This window comes from Balaenoptera acutorostrata, chromosome 3 (assembly GCF_949987535.1).
Source record: "Balaenoptera acutorostrata chromosome 3, mBalAcu1.1, whole genome shotgun sequence".
Lineage (NCBI taxonomy): Eukaryota > Metazoa > Chordata > Mammalia > Artiodactyla > Balaenopteridae > Balaenoptera > Balaenoptera acutorostrata.
Genome location: NC_080066.1, coordinates 115270889 through 115290395, shown reverse-complemented (window position 1 = coordinate 115290395; position 19507 = coordinate 115270889). Strand labels below are relative to the sequence as shown.

The 19507-nt window shown below is 37.0% G+C and overlaps 1 protein-coding gene across 3 annotated transcripts in view; it reads right to left on the bottom strand.

The window, feature by feature from the left end:
• Positions 1–19507, bottom strand: part of NPAS3 (neuronal PAS domain protein 3) — an 865587-nt gene that overhangs the window by 586680 nt on the left and 259400 nt on the right. For all 3 annotated transcript variants that reach the window (XM_057544365.1, XM_057544366.1, XM_057544367.1), the window contains one exon: positions 6166–6410. In XM_057544365.1, coding sequence (XP_057400348.1) covers positions 6166–6410 — 245 coding nt within the window. The remainder of the gene's footprint in view (positions 1–6165; positions 6411–19507) is intronic.

The following is a 19507-nucleotide window of genomic DNA, read 5'->3' as shown; positions in this document are numbered from 1 at the left end:
CAGCCTGTACATTAGAGAGATATATGTTGGCAGGGAAAGGCCATTACAGGGTAGGGACTCATCCTAGAGGGCAGGGGGCAGAGGTAGGCTACCACTCCTCCTAGCTCCTACTCCGTACATTGTTTTTTTCCCCCTTGGTTTCACACTATTCCCATCATTTCCCCCATATTTTTCTTCTGCCCTGCCTTTTGTTTTTACTCTCCCTTTATTTTTCTTCTTCTTAGCTTATGACGTAGGCCCACCCATAGCTTTCATCAGCATTGTTTAGTTCTGCTAATAGCAATGCCAAGATACAATCCAATTCCATACAATTTAATTTGAAAACATGGTTAAAGACTTACTTTCCTGGGTACTGCACGTGGAGACATACACAGATATAAGATGACCCAGACTATCCCCTCAAATTGTTCATAGTCTAAATATAGAGAGACAAGTATATAACGAATTGTGAATTGATACTAAAGCAACAGACGGTATATCAGTAAGCTATAGAAAGAAATGACTAATATTCTGGGGAAGGGGAGAAGATTAATTTAGCAAGTAAATCTAAGCTGGCTTTTGGAAGATGACTAGTTCAGCAAAACCAAAAGAAGAAAAAGGACAATCCAGTCAGATGGTGACATGTACAAAGGCATGTTTGGGTAGTCGGTGTTGCTGGAAAAAAAGGAGATGACCATGGAGAAAGGGACAGACAGATGAATCCTGATGTAGGATGCAAAAAGAGTACACATGCACTCCTTTGCCCACATTTCCAGAAGTCTCCACAAAAATTTCCGTAAGAGGTGTTGTTTTTGTTCACCCGTCTTATACCTTTGTCATCACCATAAAAAGAGCTTCTCCCAAATATCTGCTGCTCCTTGACAGGGGGCAGACCTGAGCTGAACCCTAAGCAAGAAGTCAAGCCCAGCCAGAGCTGCGGCAAGAAGTAGAACCACACAGCTAAGCCCAGCCTAGATCTGCCAACCTCCAGACTACCCGCAGCCACATGAAGAGTAAAAGCTTTATGACATACTTCTAAGATATTGTGATTGCTTGTTGCCCTGGCAGTATAGCTAACTAGGACACCTGGATTTTCACACGCTCACAGTCGTACTCTCATAAATACGCTTTCCTTGAGTTGGTGTTTGGAGTTGAGGCTAATTCTGGATGCTCAATAGTGCCAGATGCACTGAAAATAATGATGACCAATCAAATTCTTCGACAGCGGCATGTGGCAAGAATCCAGCAATGCTTTTTACATTCTTCATGCTACAGGTAGACTAGAGACTCCCCCTTCATAAATAGCAAAGCTTTTCCTGATAACATGTGAAACTTAACAGAATTAGAGTCTCAGGGACTTACTCTACCATCAAGCCCATATTTGTCAGAAAGCGCTTCCTGTCCAGTGTCAAAGATGGAGATCCTAGGGATGTGTGGTGACATCAACATTGCTCATCCCATCATGATGGAAAACTAAAGAAAGTAAAAGGTTAGTTCTTAAATGTACTTCTTTCAGAAGTGATTAACTTCATCGGAAAGATAGTAAAGGATAATAACGTGTAATTAAAGAGCCTTCCTGGAAGCATATCTAAGAAAAGGCAATCATATCACGTATTTTCATATACTAGTAAAACTTGGCACTTGCTACCAAAATAGGCAGGAATGAACGTTGTCAGCTCAGCTTTTGGATGGTTTTATTTCCATTTCATGCCACCACTGACTTTGGGTTGAGGCAAATGAAACTAGAGACTAGAGCAGGGAGTCAGGCTCTCAGTCTACTGAGGATGATGGAGTTAAGAAGGGGAACCAAGCAAGCACCAAGTTTCCATCTTCTCGTCTACTTTCCTAGCCTTATAGGAAGCTCTTTTTCACAACCTAAGGGTTCACCCTGGGCTCTATCATTTACTGGTGTTTAAAAAAAAAAAAAGAATACCGCAGACTGGTATACATGCCATGCATTGATTCTAAGAACTTTTATTTTACATGTTTTTTTAATAACAAGGAATATGACACTTGCCTCCAAACATGAATGCCATTTGGTAGAGGTAAATGTGTGTCAGCACACAGTAAAATGCCAGAACAGGAATAAGAAGACCTTGGAGCTGCTTAAACCAAGAAGACCTATCACTCAGAGTGTCTTGGAATCTCTACCTTCTATGGAACTAGAACCATTTTATAAAATGCTATATGAATCTTGGAGACAATCATTATAGTAGTAATTCAATGTCACTCTGAAGGCTATCCTATCCTCATTTACCCTACATGACTGACTTAAATGAATCCATTAAACATCATTGCTTAAGTAACAGTCTGGTCTTTGGCTAAAGATAGATTATAAGTTGCTTAAATAAAGAACTGCAAGTCTCCTCTCCTCTCAGAAACATCTACGTTAAGTCACAATAGATGCCTGAAATAGTGAAAGGAAATTCCATGAAAATACTAAAGTTCTTCCCTAATGTGTTCAGTCAATTTTAATCACCAGTTGTCTTGCATATTTTTCAATTGTTCCCTTCCAAAGGCTAAAAATGTCTTGTATTTTACATATTGTAGCATTCTGGCTTGTCACACATATAGGCAAATTGTTGTTTAAAAGCTGCAGCGTTTAAAGTGAAATAAAACTTATGCTTACAGTGGTAAATATTCCTGGATTAATAGAGTTGTAGCAGATATACTCCAAAAATTAGCTGAAGTCTGTGATTGATATTAGAAAGACAGAAAATTTATCTAGCTTTAGCAAATGTCAAATCAGCAGCCATTGCTTTTAAGATTAATAAAAGATATAATGGTTTCTAGATAGCCTCTAAATAGAGATTACTATGAATGGAGAAGTGATTTACCAACAGTCACCACAATGAGATTTCTTTAAAGGTTACAATCATCAGTTATTTAGTTAAAACACTGCTGAGAATACCTGGTCATTTTTTGAATAATGCATAACGTCCATTGTAGATTTGATCTGTATTATAACAATAGAGATATTTCTAAAATAATAGGAAAAACTATCTGTTACCTTCCAATTGCTTAACATATCACTTCCATGAAGTAACTGACTCAGGACATATTACACACTGTCACCTGAGTGTTCTTTCTGCAAGCATAACTTGTAATAATCTGTACACAATTGGCATCACAAAATAAACTCATCAAACTTTATAGACTTTAAGAAAAGATGTAATGAACACAGGGCAGAATAAAGGACCTTTCTGAAGCAGTAAATTAAAATGATTAAATTTCTATATAGTTGTTTCGGACAAATTTAAATTTAACTTTTGAAATTTAATTATTAAACATGAACAACTCATTGCATTAAAAAGACATGTTGCCTACATCGTATAAGTACTTTTCATATATATTTCCAAATGCCTTTAGGTTTATTCAAGAGACTGCTTGGAGAAGCACGAAGTATAATGTCTATCGTTTTATTGTTGGATTATGAACTTCACTTCACATGATGCTGCAGGCTATTTATATAAGCTTGTTTATCCATATGAACTTCTTCAAGGGCACAACATAGAACACCTTAATAAATTAAAATGAATTTCTTTTGATGTTGTTTCATGAATGTTTGATCAGAATGAGTAGCAGGTTTGCATTATAGAACTAGAGCAAAGCAATAAAAAATACATATATCGTACAGCAGGACCAGCTTATAGAAAGTGCCCATTGCATTCCTAGCAACATTAGAGAGCCAAGGGAAACAGTATAGAGTCTCTATACTTCAGTACAGTATAGTCTTCAGTTCTAGACTATCATCAGTTTCCTAATAGAGAGAATATGCATGTGCCAAATTGGATGCTCTGCCATAGTCTGGATAAAATTTTTTAAGTAATAAAATCTGGTATCTCTTTCCAGGCTTCAAAACATCCATCCCAACCTCCACATTTTTCTCACTGACACCACCATGTTCCTCCAAAGACTGAAACGCCCTTATGGGCAGAGATCATATTTTATCTTGTTTTTATCCATCTTCATCATTAGTAGTTACAGAGTTGAGTTGACTGAAGGTCACAAAATAAAAATGAATTATTAGCCATAGTCCAAAGCTGAGAGCATTCTCACCTGGAATGTTTGATGATAGTGATAGAAATCAAATATCATTGCTAGAAATGATATCTGATAGAAAGAACCCTACACAGAAAAGCAGAACAACGGGATTCTAGTTTTAGATCTTCTAACACTTAACCGTAAACACTTTCTACATCATTTCCCTCACCTGTAAAATGAGGGCTTAGTTCTATAGTATCTATAATTGTGCACCTCTAAAAGGCCATGATTCTAAAAGCAAGCAGAATTATCACATCGTAGAAGAACGGACAGATCATGGAACCATTAGGTTTTTCTACTTTGGCAGCCGCCACTACCAAGGAAGCCTATAAACTGCCAACTCTCTTAAAGAAAAGATGGAAATAAAAGATAATTATGTTAAACAAGTTAATATAAGTCTAGTCCCTCAATGTATTTCAAATTGAATAATAAGATTAAGAATATATTTTGCATGTTGTGTGATTTCTAACCTGCTGTATTTATCCATTCATCTTACATGATTTGGAATAAACACAAAGACAACCTACTGAATAAACTCTTAAGTATTTACTAGGATTATATTCACATCTTTAGCTTGGGAAAATTCACCACTACTTTAGCATCTGCAACATGGACTGGTGTATTACCAAGTTGACATCAACATTCTTAAGGGCAGAAGGGCTGTAGAAGAACAGCATGAATGTGCCTTGGTTTATTTGTACTCTGCTACCTTATACTTACACCCTGCCCTTGAGAGCTATCTCTGTTGTATGTTCTTCTCAACCTTCAAATGTCATTCTTATACTTAGAGCAGGAGTCTGTGAACTCTGGCTTGTGGGCCACATTCGGTGGCAGCTGCCTGCTTTGTAAGTACAGTTTTGTTAGAACACAGCCATACCCTGTTGTTTACATGCTGTCTATGGTTGATTTCATGCTACAATGGCAGAGTTGAGTACTCCGCCAAAACTAAAATATTTACTATATGGCCTTTACATAAAATGTTTGCTAACCCCTGCTCTCGAGAAAAATAACTTGTTACAATTTGAATTCTAATTTTCCTTCTCTAATAAGCCTAAGAAACACAATCTCTAAGTAACAATAGCAAAGATATAAGCAGATTCACACAGGTACATACCTACATATGATTATACCTCTTAGCACAGAATTGTCAATAGTCACTGCTTTTGACCCTTCGTTTTAATTTGAATCCTATAAGAGGTTATAGCTCTCCCCTAGTACCCTTCCCTACAACAGCCAAGAGTACAGGGACTTCATAAGTCATTGTCAAGGTGTAATCACATAACTAAAGAATCTAATTCCTCCCCCAGAGGAGGCTGCCTACAATTCCACCAAATGTCCAGTTTTATTCCACGCTCATCAAGGTTAAAGCACAAAACCCAGCAGATCCCGTCCCATGCCTTGAATGATACATTTTCAAGACAGAAAATCAATGACCAACACCACATGTACATCAATAAACATATGCATGCATATTCATATGTTTAAAATCTCATCAATTATTAGGCGTTTCAAGAACACACAAGAAAATAACCCTCTTAAGTATCAGAGTGAAGAAGGCCTAAAATGTCTAAATAATAAGTTTTAAGGGAAACTGCACCAATGATTGGGAGCACAAATACATGTTTATATTTATAAATTTTATGCAATATGCATAAAGAGTTGAAACATTAATGCATACATTGATCATTTTGTTAGTCAATGAAATCATTACTCAAAATGCCTGCTATAGTTGTACTTTGCTCCCATCCTCTTTTGTAACTAAAACCAGAAAATATTAGCCCTACCCTTTAACAAATATTCTCATACTCCACCCCTTAATAATAATTTGCATGTATTAGCATAACATAAATTAAACCCAAGAAGCATATGAATGTTAAGTCATTTCATGCTTATTTCCCTGAAACCTTATCTATAGTGATAGAATATTTAGGCTGACAGACTTTTTGAAAATAAAATAGAAATAGAAGAGGTTTATTTCACCTTCACATGGTGTCTTTCTCATGCAGAGTTCAGATTTCCACATTTGTATCCCTTTAAAGGATTTGATATGCAGGAAAAGAAGAAAGGATGATGGTAAACATTTCATCTTAGAGACACCTACAGACCACCATATTCCAGGATGAACAGTGGCTGAAGCCTTACCTTTTACTGACGTGTTAGGTGGAGGGCCTTCCATTCGCAAGTTCCATGGAGGGTCCCCCTGGTTAGCAAAGTCTCTCATTTTCAGATAGCTAATTGTAAGTCGAATGATGGAGGCCTTGTCAAGCTGGCTAGTGATGGCTGCAGGAAGAGGCAACAGCTTGGCCAGTTCATAGAACTCAAAGTTTTCTTTTCCCCGGCGGGAGCGAGCAGCATCCCGGGACTTCTCCTTTCTCAATGCTTGTAAACTGGAATCAAAGGAGTGAAAAAGTGTTGTTTAGAACATGGGATTCTGTCATCAGGCATAAACTGCTTTTCCTTTTACTTCTTTTTTCCCCCAGCAAAAATCTACCAAAATCATCTCCAAAATTCCAGGGACGTAGTAAAAGGAGTTCCAGACAATGACCTCTAAAACCATAAATTCTACCTCTGGGCTTATATGCCATAAACTCAAGTGCAATGAGTAAAAATAGTTTGCTTGTTAAGTTTTTTCCTCCAATCACTTATGCACTGAGATATATTCATTGTTTCTGAGACATAAGATTTCCAGGTGATGCTTGATGTTATCAGCTATGAGCAATTTAAAAGATTGGGATTGTATTTATATATCTATTCTTAAGCTAATGGTTTTGTTCATTTAACCGTTATCACTACGGAATTGTAAAGCATCAGAAGGACACATTTGAAATAATTTATTTCAATTACCATCTTGAGAAACAAAGGGTAAACAAACACACAGTTCACAGAATTAACAAATAAAATGTTGGCGTGCTTCCAGCCCTCCATAAGAACCATGACCTTCAGTCACATAAAGAAAACATCTTATTGGAAATGAAGATTTCAATGTAACTATATAAATGCACTGGTAATTGATTCATAATAGAATACTTTAATTCTTTATTAATGAACATACATTCATAGATGGATAGACTCTCTAAGATACTAGAGAATAAAATATATCACCCAGAAAAGTCAAACTTTAAGATAACATAAATTTAATGTTGAAATATAAAGCCCTGTATGGGTTATTAAAATTTATAAACATTATAGACATATTACTTCACGTAAGAGGCAACAGGTGGGATCCAGCATTTTCCTTTAACTATTCATGTACATTTCTGTTTGAAGTTTGCTCACATTGCTGAGGGCAGAATCTAGCACAACTGAAGTTGTACGTGAGCATCTGACAGGAGAAGTGCACCTACTCTGAATTACTCCGTTTTGTGTCTGATGAAAAATAAATTCAAAATCAGACTGTGATGATAGATAATTGGACAATATTTATAGTATCAAGGTATTATTAACATCATTTGTAAGTATCCATTTTATTGGACTTTGAAGGCATTTTAAATCTTTGAATCTAGCATTCTGGTTTCCCATTACAAAATATCAAGAAAGAGAAATAAGAAGGAAGCAAGACCAGAGGAATAGATTAAAATGAGTCCAGCAGTGTGGCTCCAATCTCTTTTTCTTTTTTTTTTTTTAAAGATTTATTTATTGATTCATTCATTGATTGATTGCTATGTTAGGTCTTTGTTTCTGTGCGAGGGCTTTCTCTAGTTGCGGCGAGCGGGGGCCACTTTTCATCGCGGTGCGCGGGCCTCTCACTATCGCGGCCTCTCTTGTTGTGGAGCACAGGCTCCAGACGCGCAGGCTCAGTAATTGTGGCTCACGGACCCAGTTGCTCCGCGGCATGTGGGATCTTCCCAGACCAGGGCTCGAACCCGTGTCCCCTGCATTGGCAGGCAGACTCTCAACCACTGCGCCACCAGGGAAGCCCTCCAATCTCTTAATATGAGCAGTAACATTCCCTATTACCTTAGACCACATCTGATATTGTTCATAGTGGAAACACTGTTTTCACTGCAGACATTTCAGGTATCTTATTGAATATCTATGTGATTGAAGTAATGCCATAATGCTATGGTCAAATACTTGCTAGGCTAATACCCCTACCGGTTTCATGTTCACTCTATTAATAAAATATTCTACATTAGCTAACTAATGAATTTCTCAGAACTAGACACATTAATGCTATCATTTTCAGAGTCAAAGCAGTCACAGGTGACAAACTTTTGTCTTAATGTTGGTGATAAGCAGAAACATCACTAATTTATAAGGAAAAGACATGTTATGCCGTTTATTTCCCAAAATTTTAGCTGGCCTCCATTCACTTCTTTAAATGCTCAGTGTGGCTTGTTGAAAATTATGTAAATAAAAGTAAGAGATGCCTTACAATCTGACAAAGTATAAGTATAGCCAGGATCCAGGTCAACATCGTAGGATAAAACAATGATTCATAGCCCTCCCTCTATATAATAAAAGTAATCTAACACCATTTAAGTCAGCTGTGCCAAAAGAACTACGTCATTTGACATGTTTTCTCTACCACTTGTAGAGTGCAGTGGTTCAAGTTCAATGCTTTGCTCTTTTTGTGTTCTTGTAATCGAATACTACTCCAGAAGGTGGGCTGAACTTACTTTTTTTTTTTTTTCTTTTCTTTTTGGTCCAGTAAGTGACTATGATGGAGCTCTAGAGCAGGGGCTGCAAACTCAAGGGCTTGCAGGGTGAAGGCAGGGAATGTCAATGAGTAAAGAGGCCTGATGCCACCTGTGGAGAAGTGGAGGATGAAAGCCCAGGCAAAGGAAAGCGCACATCGTTTCAGCTTTGCATGTGCTGCTTTGGGGGAAGGCATGCCTAGTGTTGCCAGATTTCTAATGTTGCTATTTCTAGAAAACAAAATCTGAATTTTTACATAGCACTTCCAATTTTATGTTATGTGTTAATTTTATGTTAACTAATTGGAGTTTTTAAAAATCATGCGAGCCAAACAGAACATGCCATTTGGTCAATAATGGAGCAGGGACTCATTTTGCAATTGGGTAATAATTTGGGAGGCCAGTTTTGCCAGAAGTTTTACATGGATGTTATATATAATTTTACTTACACATGTCAGTTAGTGATCACAAATGGATTCACTTGTTATCTAATTAATATTACTAATATTCACACTAGGAATTTCTCTATTCAACTGAAGCAAGTAGAGGATTAGGCAGTTATTCTGAAATTGATATCACTGCATAGGGTTATCAATAATCTAAGGAAAAAAAAACTAATCCGAAGGGTAGGCAAAGCCCAAGATCACAGGGAGCAGCCTAATGAGCTCCAGGGGTGAGGTAGAGGGGAGATGACTTCTTCTGTCTACTCAAAGAAGGGGAATATGTGGACACTAAGGCTTTGGGGTACCTTGCCTAAACATTGCCCTCTGACACTTGACTTTTCTAAAATAGCACTTACTTTACGTGTTCCCATACTACCTCCTTATCGTTTTTCTCTTCTCTACCTCTCCCCTTTTTAAAAAAATCTCTAACCCACAGCTGTGTTACCCTACTGGAGTAATCGTCCTGGCTATAATCTTAATAACAATGGGTTTCCATGACTCCCACATCACATCATTATGCTGACACCATAGTACAGAAGACTTTCCAAATGATAGCACTGTGCCTGTAATAAGTGGTAACTGGTTTTGAGGGCAACAGCAATAAAATACAGTTAAAGGATTATAAAGGTTGTGGAGATGCTGATACAATAGATGAAGCTAAAGTCCTTAAGACAATGACAGATTGTGGATTAATCTTTTGCCTGCTTTTGTGAAGTAGAGCCTAGTTACAAGTAATTCTCAAATTGAATTAAGGACTACATTAAAACCTAAAACAAATTTGCATTTATACATTCTGTTCTAAACCAAAACATTATGGTTGCATTTTTAAATACTAGAGAAAGAATGGATTGACTGTATGTGAGTGAATGTTATGGCCTGATCTCTGCCACCTAAAATACGATTAAACAGTAAATACTCCTTGGGTCCAAACTTCCCACTGCTTTAATGTTCTTTCACTTGGACTCTGAATAACAGAAAACCCTCCACAAATCAAAATTTCAACTCTCTTTGATGACGACAGTATCATCCTCACTAATAATTACCACCACCAGCAACAAAATCAACAACTATTTCCAAAGACACACACACACATATCTGAAAATCATAGGCAAAATTTTGTATATATGTGTATATTTTGGGGGTGATGGTAAATGATTTTCAGATTTTCAAAAGGGGCCCAGCACCCAACCAAAAAAATAATAATCTAATGTATAGAATTTCCTCTTATAAGGATTATAAAGTTGGATTCTGCCCTCTTTTTGCCATTGATGTTGCTAGAATTAATTTATCCTAAAGAAATACCTTGGTTAAAATAATATTATTTTATGTATGTTTCCGTTCAACACTTTGAAACAATTTTTACATTCTATAGTTATATCTTTAAGCATAGCTGACAAGCAATCAAAAAAGAGTTTACTAAGAATGAAGATTTAGCAGTCAGTGCTTATAAATGTAAAGTGATTTTTTAAATATTTCCATCTATTTTAAGTTCCTTTGGCAAGTTGTATATTTTGCGGAAAGAGTCCCAATGAAGGAGTTATGAGACCCACTTTGGCCACTGTAGGCATTATAATTCTAAGTCTCTAAGTTGAGCCTCAATTTTATCACCTTAGATCATGAGAATGACAAACAAGGAATATTTGGCAAATCTCCTGGGACCACTGCAATGACTCATATGATAACTTCATGGTAGTATATTGTAGACCACAAAGAGGTAAACCCCTTGGACAATTCTAAATTTTAACTTATCATTAACCGGCGGATTTTTGTGGAAACTAATGCCTGTGGCCGGCAATTTGTTATGTAAGTGATATTGATACATCTCTGGTCAATAATGTTTGGGTAACAAAAGATGTATTAATACATCTCTGGTCAATAATGTGATAACAGTTAAGGTAGTTTGTAAGCTCTAAATGTGGTAGAGTCTACTTCAGAGTTTTACAACTAAGAATTTTAATAAGTTGGAAAGACTTAAGAATGCTTAAAATATAGTCAACCCTTCCTTAAACTTTCTTGGAAGCACAGGGGTTAGGAGTAGGGGCTCTGTAGTCAGACTGTAAGTATTCACATCATCACACAGTTACTAGCTGGGCTACCTTGGATAGGTGTCTCAACTTCTTTAGGCCTCAATTTCCTCATCTGGGAAATAGACATTATATTATTACATACATCACAATATTGCTCAGAGGAGTAATTGAGCTAATATATGTAAAGTGCTAAATGCCTGCCATGTTGTAAACGTTATATAAGCATCATTAACTATTATTACAGTAATTGTAAAACTTACCTGGGGACAAAAGCCCAACTGTTTTGATCCTAGTACCACATCTGATTATAACCTTATTCCTCCACAATTCTTGGTAATTTTCTTTAACCAGTAGCCTCTTTCCTACCACTTTTTTTTTTTTTACTCTGGTTACAGTTTTATAATTCTGAATACTTATTTGTTTTCCTCATTGTCCTCTCAAACTGCCACTTGTGACCTTCATTTTACAGTAAATTTTATTTCCCAGTGACAGTAGAAATTAAATCAAAGGCCTGACTTCTGCTTGGTGACAACCCTAAACTGCTGATTTCTGAAACTCCTTCCATGAGCTCTCAGCTCACGATTCTCACTCTCTTTAAGTTCTGTCTGCTGCCTCTCTCAGCATGTCCTCCACACTAGCGGAAGGCAGAGGGTAAGTGTGTGGATTGCAGAGCCATACTGCCTGTATTTAAATCCTGGCTCTATAACTTACGAATTATGTAAACTTGAGCGATTTACTTAACTTCTTTTGCCTCAGTTTTTCTCACCTGTGAGATGGGATGATAATACTATCTGCTTCATAAGGTTCTTATTGAAATTAAGTGAGGTAATTTTTGTAAAATATTTACAGTGGTACCTGGCACACAGCAATACTCTATAAAATGTGTTAAATGAAAACCTAAGTTTAGGTCACACTGACTGTTCTATGCTTTAAGGTCCATTTATAATTTACACTCTGTTCTCACCAATATGATTTCTATCCACTGGTTCTGATATACCACATTGTGTACTTCAGTTAAATAAAACTACTTGATTGCAGAGATATTGATTTTTCATTGTGGTCCTCCTTATGCCTATGGTCTATCTGTTTTATACCACAGGTCTACTCAATAACTTGTTCAAATAAAAAATAAAACATATGTCTCATTAATGGAAGGTTAAATGTTTATAAATAAGTGATTGCCTGTACTAAGAATAATAAGGGGTCATTTTTTTGTTCCCTAAAGTAGAAAAAAGTGGCATTCAATGGTAAGACACGCAATTTTGTTTACATAGAAAAATGAACATCCACACAGTAGTTAAGGGAACGGGTTACTCGGGAAGATGGCGAAAGCTTCTATGGAAGACTTGAAAATTGCAATGATAATTATGAGTCAGAAAAAGTATATGTGCACTCCTAGCAGGAAGAAGATCTTTCAAAGTATCTCCCAAAACATCACAAATCTGAAAGTTCTCTTTAATGTCAGGCAAAGCCCCAAATCCAGGACCATGGAGAGCTCAGCCAGAACATCTGGAGCAGGGAAGAAACTTGGAAGGGCAGCAGCATTTGCTGCTCTGGCCTCCGCATCAGGGGCAAGGCTGAATCATGAAACTTTACTTGAGCCAGCAATGAGACAGGAAAAAAAGGTAAAAACTTAAAAAAAAAAATAGGTACTGCCACTATCACAAAGCCAATATTATGAAATATACTCAGGACTTGTAATCTCTCTGAACTGCCACAGAGCTGGATAAGGGTGTCAATTTTTCATTGGGCCACTTGTCCATGGTGGAAAAAACAGATAATTTTGGATGTGATGACTCATTAAATCAAAAGAGGTAAGTTATCTTTTGTGGCTGGTCTTTTGTAAAATTTAGTTTTGCAAAATTGATTATTTGGTTTCCTACTTCACAGAAATGGCGATAATGATTACGGAAACAATATAGCTGGAGATTTACAGAATATAACAGAGCAAAAATAATAATTGTCACAGAGGAACAACAGAAGTAAGTCAACAATCAAATGTTTCTTCTCCGATGACTTCTTCATAGCATAGATTTCTATCAGTTATTTTTTTACGATTTATAATTATATTTGTGGAATGGCTTCTTACATGGACATTACTGACAGATCCACACTCTCTTACACAAAAATCCTCTCTCTAAGCCTCAGCTTTAACACCTTCATGTAAACTTTTAGAATACAATAACTAGTTTATAAAAGAACACGGAGAGCTTCCCTGGTGGCGCAGTGGTTAAGAATCCACCTGCCAATGCAGAGGACACAAGTTCGAGCCCTGGTCTGGTAAGATCCCACAGGCCACGGAGCAACTAAGCCCTTGCACCACAACTACTGGGCCTGTGCTCTACAGCCCGCGAGCCACAACTACTGAGCCTGTGCTCCACAACAAGAGAAGCCACTGCAATGAAAAGCCCGTGCACCACAACTAAGAGTAGCCCCCATTCGCCACAACTAGAGAAAAAGCCCATGCGTAGCAACAAAGACCCAATGCAGCCTAAATAAATAAATAAATTTATTAAAAAAAAAAAAAAGGAACACGGCAGGTTTTGTTCGTCTAACTGTAGGGGAAAGGAAAGGTAGGGTCAAAACTACTTTAAATTTTACCTTTTTAAAGTACTTCTAAGGAGCCAGACAGGCAGTTTTTTATGGATTTTCCTACTTGTTTTGCTTAGGAGAACCCAGCACTACAGACTTCTACTATTTATCAATTAATCTGGCATGCAGCCTCAAAGGAAGAAGGTCGACCTGTATTAAAAATGCAGCCATCAAAAATTCATCAAAGGCTGCAGCATTTTAACTCATGAAGCTTTGAACACCTGCATACTTGTCAGATCTCTGGTCATAGTTAATGGTGAGACCTAGAGTTACTCCGGTACCTACACCTGCCCTGACATGAGCTGAATGAGGAGACTTCCCAGGGAAAAACTACAGTGAAGATTCTATAAGCACCGCTTGCCCTTCCTTCGTTACTTTCAGTAAAACAGCCCACCACACACTGACATCACATAGAGTTCAAAGTCAATCAAATCAGCCAACTGCAAAGAATAAAAGTCTTTCAGAAGTATCTTTTTCCCCATGATTGTAAATATCAGCATTCTTACAAGGTAATATAATGGAGAAACGCATAAACAACTATTATCTGGTAGGATTATGTACAGCATAATTCACAAACTGAAGTCTTTTAATGCTCTTCAAGAAAAGGTAATAATTTCAGAAACCTTCCTTTAACGTGTGAAGAAAGCAGTATAGTATATGCTGGAAGTAAAAACTGGAACCTTCAAGTTCAAGGTAAGAACTCTGCTGCTTAACTAATGCACTGCTCATAGCTGTCATCATTAATTTATGTTAGCCTCTGTAAACATCAAGAGTATAATAGGCCAATTTCACAACTAAATATAGATGCACATTTTGCCCTTATATAAATGGCAGATTGCTGCTGTAGATCATCGCTGCAGCAACATGTCAGTAAAGATGCACTGTTTGATGGTCTGATGCTCACACAATATATAAAACCAGTTGTAATGGTTGTTTGGAAGCAAAGTGTAACATAGCAGCAAAATTTCATTTGTTCCACAAACTCAGGATATATTAAGCTTGGCTGACAAAGACTGCTTGATGTGCTAAATCAGTTTGACCTTCATTCTTGCCTTATTTTTCTCATTTAACATGTGAAATGACCATTATTCTTCCCCCATGTAAGAAAATATCATGAAATTGATTGCTTAAAACCAGTGTCAAAAACATCTGCAACTGCTAACATTTGATGAAGTATCAAAATCAAGATGCATCCTTAAAATGTTTAAACTAAGATATATTCTGATTGAATAATCATGACCCATTTCTGACTTGTGGTAAAATAGATCAAAAGAGTAATTAAAGCCATTCAATTGAATGCCTTCCCTCATCTTCAGAAAATGCCTTGTGTATGTTTGAACTTAATAATTAAATTAATTGGTTTTAGCCAATGAGCATTTTTATTCTTAACACTTTAAATAAGAGGATTTAATTCCAGAATGAGTCATTAGAATAGTAATAAAGAAAGCTGAGAGGTCCGCACAATCCTTTTCAACCAATGTTCACCTTGATTCAAATAACCCTTGAATGAACCACAGCAAGACCAAACTATTCATTGTATGCTTTGGTGTCTGCCAAAAACCTCCTGAATCAAAGTGTTTTGTTCTTCATTTTCCCCCAGAACTTTAAGCTATCCAACTGGCAATTCCATAACAATGAAAAAAAATCTTGCAGCTTTATCAAGTAATTTCTCTCCACCCAATAAATAGCACTTTACCTTGAAGCAACTTGTATATTTCACACCTTAAATTTCTATTTACCAAATCAGCTAATCACTTCACAATTGAACTCAGAACAAAAAAAAATTATCAATTAAAGTGGTTGAAACTCCTGCAAATTATCATTTAGGAATGAAGTAATTGCTTTCATCAGGGCAGAAAAGCCCGCCAGAACAGAAATGTCACTTTAGATTAGTGTTCTCTCTCCTGAAGCTATGGATGACACAGCTGATATAAGACTAAATGCCAAGACCAATCAATTGCTTTTGTGGCTCTGCTCTGAGCTGCTGTAAAAGGGGCCATTTTCTAGGATCTACTCTTCATTATAGTAAATGCTATCTCCTTGGTAACATAATTCCATTTCTCATAAATTCTGTCTGAGCGCATTGTCCTAACAATGGATATTTGTGGAAAAGAATGCTGTTGGTTTAATGCACAGAATTAAGTGTGAATGGCTGTCAAACTGCTATAGTTTACTAGTTCTTAAACATAAATTTAAGTCTTATACATTAAAAGGAATTCTTGGGGAGAAATGAATGTCCTGAACAAGGGTAAGATATTTGTATTTGAAGGTTCTGTGCTACTGGTTTAGAATTTTGACTATTCTAGTACTTATCTGTTGTGTACATTAAATCAGTCAGCTCACACCAGAGGTGGGTGAACACATCACTTACTTTCTCAGCAGTGTAGTTTGCAAATGTGAAACCTCAGAAGCAAATATGGACTCGTTAGGCAACTGCATGTGATTTGTGAATAGGCACAACTGTATTAAAAGAAAAAAATTTTTTTCTTTCAGCTGAGCCATTCCTGGAAAGCACCCAGATCTTAATTTGTATTGTTCATCCCCCTGAAGTTACAAGAATCTGGGTTGCAGGCTCCAATTAAAAAGAAATTGAAGAAGCTAATATAGTGAGAAAGCAGCAATTCCCTGCACTGCTCTCTTCAGGTCTGAAGTTTAGAAAGAGATTCAGGATCACGGGTCTTTGCCCGACGTGGGATAAAGGCTTTCTCATCCCGGTGAGCACACATGTGTAACTTCCATTAGCAGTAACAGAAGTCGTGAGCACACATTGAGAGGAAAGTCTACTGCTAAATATTTGAAAGGGTCAGAGCATCTCTGCTGAAAGGCAAAATGAGAAGGAATGGTGGGCACCCTGTGACCGCAGGACATTTTACTAACCATCTAAAGGGCCATTGCTGGATTTCTATCACTCCAAGGAACTATAGTACTAATTTTCATAATATCAATGACAGGAAAGTACATGTTGTTTCTACATTTTAAGATTATTCAGTACCGTCAAAGAAAAGCATTGACCTTAGTTAGCACCATAATCATAAAAGCAAACATTTTTGAATGTCTACTAAGTTTCAAGGTTTAAGTGTTTTAAGCATTATCCCATTTAATTCATGGTTGCTAATATCAGAAGGGGGGTGCGTAACAGCATCTATGAAAAGCAGATCATCTCCGCTGATCATATTTGACCCTAAAACAGTGTTCCTTTCAGCCCCTATTTTGGGGGGCAACTAAATGGGTTTTATATCTTCCCTCTAACTTTCTGCCCTCATCCCCCAAAACTAGGAGTTTTCTTGTCTCAGGGAGGGCTTTCCCTGGATCCTAGACTTTCAGGGCTAAAAGCAGGACGGTCCTGGGCAAACCAGAACAGTTGGTCACCCTGGAAATGTTATTGCTTCCCATCTCACAAATAAGAAGATCAAAGCACAGAGAGGGAAAGTAACTTGCCCAAGGCCAATGACAGCTGAAGCTAGAATCTGAACCTTGGCAAGATGAACCCAACACGTCCTTCTCACCACCGCACCACACTGCCTCTAGAGCAATGACGTCCTCGTGATTCCCCTTCTCCCAATTATATTTACACAACCATTAAGTTACCGATAAAGTTTTATATAATTTATCATCACCCATATAAATTCCATCATAATTGTTATGAAAACATTAATTCGTTAATAAAATGTCCGATAAACCCCGTATTTTTTCAGGCTTATAAACACATTCCGATTTGGAGTAGGTAAATTTGCTGTTAATTGCTCTAAGTCCCAAACTAAGTCGCTTTGGAATTCAAATTCAAATGACCTTTCTAGAGGGAAAATTCATTTTTTCCTTTAATTTTCTTTAAGTGTGATTTCAAACACTTTTGAAAGCACAACTAAGTGGAAGAAAGCTTTTGAAAACTTTCAAGCTTGACAGGAGAAAGTTGGAAAGGAGAAAGCATGCTTTGACAAGTTTGAAGATCTTTAAGTATGAAAAATGAAAGTTATGGTCATGGGAACACTGCAAACAGCACACACTTTTACTTAACATCAATGAACACACCATTATACTATAACTGCCTGCATTTTTAACTGAAATAAGTGAAATGGTCATGCTTTCTTTAAACACTACAATTGAGAATACAGGTCCATCAGTCTAAAGAGACAATATACCCTACCCCTACCTAACTGACTTTTTTTTTAAAGACATGTATTTTTATTTAACCTTTCATCAAGGTTCCAAAAGCATGGTATATAGTTACCAGGGGTGTACATTGTTAAAATTTCTAGAGAACACTTAGGGAAATACATATCCCAAGCTGACTAAGGAGGCAAATAAATATATTCTGAAAGAATATTCACTGTCTCTTTGATAGACTTTAGAAACAAATTATGGAATATTCTCAAGATAGTGAACAAAGATGTTGAAACAAATCTTCAATGACTGGGGAAATTTTTTTAACAATATGTTAAGTGATAAAAGGTAATTCATAAAGCAGCATGTATAGTGGGTCAGACAACTATAGCAATATATCCATAATTATATATACAGAGAAAATATACCCAAACCAGGATTAATTCCCACAAGGCAAAATATTAAGATTGGTTATTTCTACATGGTAGAAATTCCTTGTAGGGTGGTCAGAAGATGGGAGGTGATTGGGGGGGCAGGAGATAACTAATTTCTGAAGTTTCTTCAATAAACATGTATTTTTAATATAAAAATTACTTCTTGAAAAAAACAACAGAAATGTGATTTTATGGACTCTAAGTTGAGCCTGAGAAGCGCTATGATGACCAAAGGTATTTTTCATTTAATAAATGGTTTATCTGACAGTGCTATCCAATGCCATCCTGTCACCACTTCTTGCAATAGCAGGGCTTGAAAGATATTTCGAGAAAATGCTTGGCTTGGTCATTCCTCTAAAAGAGAACTGGAATTGAAAAAGCTGGGAGAGGCCTTCATCCCTCCTCAAGTTATCCCACATGAGTCTCCAACCAAATGACTGAGTCCTTCAGTCAGACAGCCTGGGCTCCTGGGTCCTTTGTGGCCCCCCTAAACCCCAAAGCAGTGTGTTGCCCAGTGTACAATATGCCAGCTGTCTGGTTGGGGATGGAGTGTGTTAGCATTTAATGACTTTTTCCGTGTGTCACTAACTCCTTGACAACCCGACGGCAGATGCAGATTCTTACCTGGGAGAAAACACAGACAAACAAACACACAAAATATTGCACAGAATGGGCTTCCTGAAGCAAAATCTCAGACCCCGACTCAAGTCTTGGTTAAGAAGCTGCCTCAATTAACGGTATCTTGAGATCTCTACTAAGTTCTATAACACTGACCAAACTATCATAGTCAGGATCATTGTTTTTTCATTGACTGCTGCACCTCCCACTTCTAACAGGTGTTGGCCCTCGGTGGTACAGGGGGTCCATGGCATTAGAGTACATATATGCAGCAGACAAGACTTTTATGTGCCAGGGATCATCATATGAGATTTAATCTGAGAAGTCATAATACCTCACTGAGGTACTTTATAAAGCAGGACAACATAGGAAATGCCTGTTTATTTGTAGGCTTCCATTAATTAGTCAGGAACAAAGTCCTTCCAAAAACCCTACATTCTTTTGAAAAACCTTGATAGATGCTTAGTCCTCTCATTAAAATCTGACTTGGAGGAACTACAAGTAAGTTATTCTGAGCCACATGTAACTATGTAACAGGATGATAAAGGTAGGTAATATTTCAATGTATAAAATACATGTTTAAAACATGAAATTAAATAAGGGTAAAATAAATAGGCTTTTTTTTTTTATTT